General features: G+C 37.4%; 1 protein-coding gene across 6 annotated transcripts in view; it reads right to left on the bottom strand.

The window, feature by feature from the left end:
* Positions 1–57: 57 nt before the first annotated feature.
* The window catches only part of LOC107739116 (acyl-CoA-binding domain-containing protein 5A-like), a 14,650-nt gene continuing 6,483 nt past the window's right edge, over positions 58–8,224 (bottom strand). For 3 of the 6 annotated variants that reach the window (XM_016551123.1, XM_016551121.1, XM_016551122.1), the window contains exons 6-14: positions 7,042–7,074; positions 6,555–6,764; positions 5,911–6,126; positions 5,726–5,811; positions 4,932–5,148; positions 3,103–3,302; positions 2,949–3,008; positions 2,276–2,385; positions 58–877 (exon numbers count right to left, since the gene is read on the bottom strand). In XM_016551123.1, coding sequence (XP_016406609.1) covers positions 865–877; positions 2,276–2,385; positions 2,949–3,008; positions 3,103–3,302; positions 4,932–5,148; positions 5,726–5,811; positions 5,911–6,126; positions 6,555–6,764; positions 7,042–7,074 — 1,145 coding nt within the window. In that variant the 3' untranslated portion in view covers positions 58–864. The remainder of the gene's footprint in view (positions 878–2,275; positions 2,386–2,948; positions 3,009–3,102; positions 3,303–4,931; positions 5,149–5,725; positions 5,812–5,910; positions 6,127–6,554; positions 6,765–7,041; positions 7,075–8,224) is intronic. The other 3 variants (XM_016551124.1, XM_016551125.1, XM_016551126.1) reach the window with 3 other exon arrangements.

Below are 8,224 nucleotides of genomic sequence, written 5' to 3'. Positions count from 1 at the left end.
CTGTCTTACAGATGGAGCCGCATTTAATACACAGAGCCGTAGTTCACTGACAAGCTAGGCAATATCGCGTTCATAATCGAATGCGATTCATCTGCGATTATGAACGCGATATTGCTTAATTGAAGTGAACTACGGCTCTAAATGCCGCTCCATCTGAAAGCAGGTGATGGCGATTTACTACCAATCACGGAACCGGCTTTACTGACGAGATGCGCATGACAATCGCATGCGATTAATTGCACAGCCCTATCAAATAGGTCAGATCTTTGCAGGCATCATGATGGGATGTTGAATGGATGAAGAACGTAATTTGCCTTCTGACTCTTTTCTCAGATTTCCAAAGCAAAGGGTCAGTTTAATATGCATGTTTTTTTCGTTATGGCTTTAAAGAGCACCACAGCTCATTTGAGCAAACGCCAAGTCTAGATATTTATGTACATTTAAAAATCTTACTCATACAACCTCTGACAATTTGGGGAGTCCTGATTTATTCCCATTACGGTTCAAACCCCAAATATGGGCTCTTTTCTGTCAAACACGGCAAGAATCAAAGATATTCAAGCAGAAATCACCAGTGCATCTTCCACTTTGCTACAGTATTAATGACAGATAGCAGCTATGTGCGCAGAACACACGAAAATTCTACTTTTAATTACTGAAATTGGGGATTTCCGACTTAGCACAAAAAAGCTTGTGATAAGCTGCATCGCCGTACATTCACTCTGTCTTTCCATTTGCTAATTCTTAGAGTTGTCATCATAGTGCAAAAGCAGGAGTTAGAGATCACGGGACAGGCTGAGAAACACCCTCCTCCACGGCTGTCCTCTGGGTCTGCAGAGGTGTCGAACCATCAGTCGATTCCTTTCAGTTGATTCTTCTGTAACAAGATGATTCAATCTTTAACATACCTGCCATCACATGCACATTTGCCAAGTTTTTTTTTTAGCCTCAAATATGATCATATCTGTTGCAATCGGTAGTACATTCCTGAGCCATGTTCAAACTACGCAGTGTGAAACAGCAAGCAGTTGCAACAATGAATGCTTCAAACCGTATTCAAGCAGTAGTTCACCCAAAAATGAAAATTTACTTACCTTCAGGCCATCCAAAATCTAGATGAGTCACATTTTCATTTATTTTCATGATGAATGCAGTTACATGTCCCTAAATGTTCAAGATATGACAGCAAAAATACCCCTGCATGGGGTTTTGTCTTATATTTATATCATATTAGCAATATCACATGAGCAAGAATCCTGTTTTTTCCTGAATATCTTCACGATTGCATATGTGCCATTGATTTTATACAACAGTTACAATTTTAGAGACATTATTGTATCATCTGTTTTTGCAAAAATTGTTTCAAACAAAGCCACAGTAAAACTGTTGTCCATCTTGGAGTAACACACAATGGTGTTTCATTACTGAATGAAAAAAAAAAAAAAGATTTTCAATGTTATCGCCACATTGCAGCCTCAAGAATTTGTGAAATAAATTATATGTTGAATCAAAATATTTCTTTTAAAAAGTAGCTTTGAAAATAAATAGCTAATTTCTTGTAATGTCTATTCAGTGCTTTTCTCATTTAATATAATAATGACTTTAAATTACCATTTGGGGGTAATTTCTCAATGCAAATGTGCAATTAATTTACAATTCTTAACAGCCCTAATTTTAATATATTTATATTGTAATTTATTTGTGTGATGCAAAGTTGAATTTTCAGCATCATTACTCCAGGTTTCACTGTTACATGATCCTTCAGAAATCATTCTAATATGCTGATTTGTTGCTCAAGAAACATTTCCCATTATTATCAATGTTAAAAAACAGTTAATAACATTTTATAATAATATTTAAAATTAAATATTTTACTTTTTAGAATGCTTTGATGACTAGAAAGTTCAAAAGAACATAATTTATTTCAAATATAAATCTTTTGTATTATAAATGTCTTTAATGTCACTTTTAATCAATGTATCCTTGCTGTATAAAAGTACTAATTAAAAAAAAAAAATACTAACCCCACACTTTTAAAGCACACCTCGCTTTTTTCAGACCGATGAGCTTTGTAAAAATCGACGCGTTTCAGAAAGGCGGGGCATAGAGGAGAAACAATAATGTACAGTATGTGGAAAATAATGTGTTTTTTGAACCTTAAACCGCATAAACACATTTCATTACACCAAATACACAAAATAATGTTCTTTTTAGCAGCATCATATGACCCCTTTAAGCAGTAGTGTACATACTGCTAAAATGGGACAGCGCTTACCTTCTCCTGCGCTGCACATACAGACGGATGAGCCACTGCACCACAAACGGCCAGATGACAGCAAAGGCCACAGTTCCAGGAGACACATCAAAAGGCCACCAGGATGGCTTCTGGGAAGTATAAGAATAAATGATAATGAAAATATTATATCAGCACCCATTCTATGGCAATGGCATAATTCAATAAAATTCATAAAAATAATTCGGGACACAATCAAAATGTATATTTATGCATTTGGCAGACACTTTTATCCAAAGAGACTAGCAATGCATTCAAGCCAGATTTACATTTTATCAGTTCATGCATTCACTGGGAATCGAACCCATAACCTCAGCATTGCTAGCTGTTTGAGCTACAGGAATGCTCTCTTTTTAAGAGTTTCTTTCTTCTGTTGAACATAAAAGAAGGTATTTTGAATAATGTGGGTAACCAAACAGTTCCTGGTAACCATTGACTTCCATAGTAGAGGAAAAAATAGTGTGGAAGCCAATGGGGACCAGAAACTGTTTTGTTACCAACATTCTTCAAAATATCTTTTTTTGTGTTCAACAGAAGAAAGAAACTCATACAGGTTTGGAGCAACTTGAGGGTGAGTGAATGATGACAGATTGTTCATTTTTGGGTGAACTTTAAGTCTTGAATCCCATCAATCAGTTTATTAAATTGACTTTACCTTCTTCGTTTTATTTGCAGGTGGTGACAGGTAGTCTGATGGCAGCGCTAAGGATCGGGCCTGAGAAGTTGCACATGACAAATCAAAAATTTAATGTTTCATACTTAATCAGTGTTATCTATGTTGTACTGAGTGAAAAGTGACGGTTTGTAACCTGCGAGGCTGTGAGAGCTTCCAGCGTCTGTAGCCTCTCTAACACGCTCTGCATGTCGTCCTGCAGTCTGGCCAGAGCACAGATTATCTGTTCATTTAGATTCTGTGTTGCCGATCCATCCGTCCCCGAGCGTTCCCCATCTCCCCCACTGCCCTGCTGCGGTCCCGCTGACCCCGAGCCAAAGGCAGGTGACCTGGACCCTGATACACAGGAGAAGCAGCTGCAGTATGTGCAAAACATCCTGTAGATCATTAACAGATTAAAGAAACAAAGTTTCCAAAAACACATTTACTTGAGGATTCCAGCTCTGTTCCAAAACCAAGAGAGCATTTTAAGGTAACATATGTGCGCTCACAATGCAATGCTCATATTTTATAAAGAAAAGTTTACTTTTTAATATATTTTACCCAATATTTGTATGTGCACCATGTATTGTTATGCTTGCTAGAGTACTGTTAACTTGGCAACATGTTAAAGGGATAGTTCACCCAAAAATGAAAATTCTGTCATTAATTACTCATCCTCGTGTTGTTTCAAACCCGTAAGACCTTCGTTTATCTTCGGAACACAAATGAAGATATTTTTTATTAAATCAGAGAGTTTTCTGACCCTGTATAGACAACAACCACGGTGAAGGCCCAGAATAGAGAGGAAATAAATATGACGCATGTGTGTGGTGCTGCTGACGCAAGAGCCGGTGTTGTGACATAGAACCCGGATGTGCTGCGCCTTGTTTACAAGCAGAGGAATGCACACACATATGTGAAGGTACTCTCGTGAATGCATGTTGAAGAATGACACAGAAAAGAAGGAATTGTTGAATAAAGTTGTTATTTTTGTTTTCTTTGTGCACAAAAAGTATTCTCGTAGCTTTATAACATTATGGTTGAACCACTGGTGTCACATGGACTATTTAAATGATGTCCTTATACGTTTCTGGGCCTTGAACGTGTCAGTTGCTTTGCTGTCTATGCTAGTCAGAAAGCTCTTGGATTTCATCAGAAATATCTTAATTTGTGTTCCAAAGATGAACGAAGGTCTTGCGGGTTTGAAACGACATGATGGTGAGTTGACAATTTTTATGTTTGGGTGAACTATCCCTTTTAAGATCAAGTTCTACTGGAATCAACAATCAAATCTTGTGTGCTTCACAGGAGGAGTGATATCTGGAGTTGTTGTTTATGTATTTTTATTTTTTTAATTTGGTCACTTATGAGACTCCATAGCAGGTAAGACCAAAGTATACTTCAGATTTGATGAGAACACTTATTATGTGTACAGTCGAACTGATAGTCTTTAACAGCCTAGTAGAATGCAGTTAGAATGCATTCAAAATTCAATATATGGGGGCAAAAATGCCCCTGAACAAGTCTTAAAGCTTTGAAAAGCTTTAAAAAAAGTCATCTGTCCATGACATAAATCAGCTAAGGTGTACCAGCATACAAATTCACTCAGCAAAATATTATCTAATTACCAATAACGACAAAATCCCAGAAAATATCTAAATATTTTTTTTTCTGGTCAATATCACACTCATAGTCTCCAGTAGTTTGTAGTTATTTCATCTCATCAGTTGCTTTTTCAGCTATGAAACCACTGGCTGGAAGTGTTGCCATCTTGCGGACAATAAATTAGCACAAAAAAAAGATGATGCTCTGCGAGAAGAAAATCAGGCTGCATGCATACAGTACGCACACATTTGCATATCCTAGGGTATGCATAAAAACCGAAATATAAGAACAGTACAGAAGCAATAGTAGCAAGCTAGCAAGGTTTTGAAACAGATCTTATATATGATTTTGCTATTGTTTTGGTTGCTAGGTTTGTACCTCTTCCCCTCCTGACCACAGAACTGCCACTTCTATTCACAGGAAGTCCCTGCCTCTGAGAACCGCCTCTACTGCTCGGCCCGTCTTCTCCGCCGTGCTGCATGCCTTCCTCCTGTCCCAGCAGTTCCTCTTGTGATCTGATCTCTCCTGTGGGGGATAGTGTGCTGTGGCTCTCCTCGGCCACGTCCAGTGAGTGGCTGACATGTAGCTCAGATCCCTGGAGACCAGGAACAAAAGCACATGCATTGCTGACATTTTGGGAGATTTTGGAAAACCATTGCAGAGGTGCTAACAGACTAAAGATGCAGTCACATTGACGTTGTTTAGCGATTGTCATTTCAATAGGAATCCACGTGAATTCGCGTGAGGACGGAAGCTTTACCCATGCAGATTTCGCAACGGGTTCAAGGTGAAATCTCTGTGCTGACCAATAGAAATCTGTTTGGTTTGAAATTGACTTCTGTGCGATCTGTGATTCATTCACCTATACACTATTGACAACAGACCTTTTTGATCACAACATTTTGCTGAAATTTCACTCATGTGACCACACCTTCAAGGGATAGTTCTCCCAAAAATGAAATGTACTCGTCCTCATGTTGTATGAATTTCTTTCTTCTGCTAAACACAAAAGAAGATATTTTGAAGAACGTGGCTAACCAAACAGTTTCCGGTCCCAATTGACTTCCATAGTATTTTTTAGGTGAACTATCCCTTTAACACTGAATCCTGCACTCCCAGCGTCAAGTAATTTTTGGATCAGACATCATTAAGCGTAACTGAAATCTACTTACCTCTTCTGCACCAAACTGGTCGACGGAGTCACAGTACACCTCGCTGTCCGAATCACTGGCCACATGGTGAGAACTGGACACGTCTTCTGTTTCACATATAAAGAGTGATTCAGATCGGTTCAGATAACTACTGCAAGTATGTCCTAGAGCTTACTTTTAAAATAACGAGTCAAGTAAATGATTACCCCCAATGTCCTTCTCCTCACCTTTGATGTGTCCATTCAGCTCTATGACGTCTCTATCATGGTTAAAGCTTTTAGAGTCTTCTTCTGACTCCTGCCTGTTCAGATCAGACTTAGACCCATGCGTTCCATTGGCAAGGACTTTATGTTGGCCGATACTCCCATTAGATACCCGTCCTTTAGGTCTTCCCGCAGAAGCCCTTTTCTTCAGTTGTGAGGCTAAAAAAACAGTAAAGCAAATGTATTATTAATACATGCATTATGAAGGAAATATGAGTGGCGCTTACCAATGCAAAACTGTTCACGATACTGTATGTTTGATAAGGTGTTTTGGGTGGTTTGTAGGTGTACTGGCCAATGCCAAAAGAGCATCTAGAATTAGTCTAGATATTTTGAAAATGTTGCAGGCAAAAAAGGTACATTGTCTACTGTCAACAGTGTAACAATGTATAAAGGACAGGTCACGCCAAAGTCACTTTCAAACAAAGCAGCTTTCTGTTGATCAGCATGGCAAATTTGTACAACCACCTTGAACCTGTTGCAAAATCTGCTTGGGGAAATCTTTCGCTTCTTCGGCAGAAATTCTCTACACAATTTTTAATGAGACTGCACCTTTAAGTATGAGCAATAATAATTATGAGTTTTACCTTTTTTCACCTCTTTAACCTCCTCTTCTTCATCTTTCTCCTCCTCTTCCTCCTCATTATCATCTTCTCCGTCTTCCGTGTCTATTGATTTGGTCTTTGGAGTTTCTGATATTTTGATGGGGTAACTGTCCAGGCTGCCGTTCATCTCCATCGTCCTGATGATGCTTTTTGTGACACTTTTGGGTGGTGATGTTAGCATGCTCCCAAACCCTGGAGACAACAACAATACACATGTAAGATGATGCATTGACGATATGTTCTGAAACTTGATAGGCACACTTTCTAAAAGGTCTGTTCTATCAGGACTATTGCACAAAAAAAGTAAAGCTGTACCAGTGACACTACAGCCTTTACACAGACCCCAGACTAATCTACACTAATAACAGCAGTGAGTGAACAACTGAGGCATCGAAGCAAACACCTGGACTATGGCACTATGAACTAAGGGCACAGGCCGCTGAGGGAGAACACATTGCTATTCACTTGCTTTCAAGTTGCCTAGCAAATCTTTCCAAGCGGGCTGGACATGAAACAAAGGGGTAATTAGTTAATGTAAACAGGATTTTATCGTTATTTACTTGCACACTACAGTTTAAACGTTTGGGGTCAGTAAGATTTTTTTGAAAAGAAGTCTGTTATTAGCAAGGCTGTATTTATGTCAAAACAGTAATAATGTTTTATTCCAGTGATGCAAAGCTAAATTTTCAGCGGCCATCACTACAGTCTTCAGTATAACATGAACCTTCAGAAATCATTGTAATATACTGACTTGAATAAAATCCTTACTGAATAAAAGCTTCATTTGAATTGATGCTATAGCTACAGCTTCATTGGTTTTAATTTATTAAAAGCTCAACATTTTAAGGATATTTTATACAAAGAAATGTCCAGTCATATTTAACCCCAAAATCAAAAGTAAAAAAAGTTTTCAATAATGATTATTAATTATTATTATTTCATTAGTTTGTTATATATATGTACACATACACATACAGGGAGGGGTGCACATAAGTTTTTCAGCCTGTTTCTCATAAGAGAACCTGGAGATTTGGTTTGGTCCTCACACTGTACATAGTGTGACCCATTAAATATAACTATAAAAAATTAATTAATAATAGTGATAATATTATTGCACTTTATTTAGTTAGTTTTTCAAAATAAAATAATAAAGTGTGATTCTATTTTTAAATACAAATACAATTATTTTATAGTAAACTTAAAAATAAAATGCTAATATTTACTTCTTTTTAATATATGAATTTTCATCATTTTCAACATTAAAATCAGTAGGCTTTTCTTTTGGCAGGTTGCCAGCAAGTAAGTATATGCGCTTCCGGGTTTAGCACACCGATTGAAGAGCATCAGTGAATGAAATGTCACAGTTAACAATTAACAGCTGTCAACCATGCGCAAATGTGCAGTCAGAATTTATTTATACAGCGCATTTTTTATTTTGGTCGCGAATGCGGACCACTTATGTGCACATAATATATATAAATAAAAAAAAGTTTGTATTATTTTTGGTGATTAGAGCGTATAGCTCATGAAAGTCAAAAATCCAGTATCAAAATATTAGAATATTTCCTAAGGATTTGCAAAACAGAACAGTTCAAGTTCTTTAAAGGGGTCATATGATGCTATTTTAAAGATCATTATTTTGTGTATTTGGT

The sequence above is a fragment of the Sinocyclocheilus rhinocerous genome, unplaced genomic scaffold (genome assembly GCF_001515625.1).
Source record: "Sinocyclocheilus rhinocerous isolate Xijiao unplaced genomic scaffold, SAMN03320098_v1.1 scaffold914, whole genome shotgun sequence".
Lineage (NCBI taxonomy): Eukaryota > Metazoa > Chordata > Actinopteri > Cypriniformes > Cyprinidae > Sinocyclocheilus > Sinocyclocheilus rhinocerous.
This window is presented reverse-complemented; position numbering and strand designations above follow the sequence as displayed.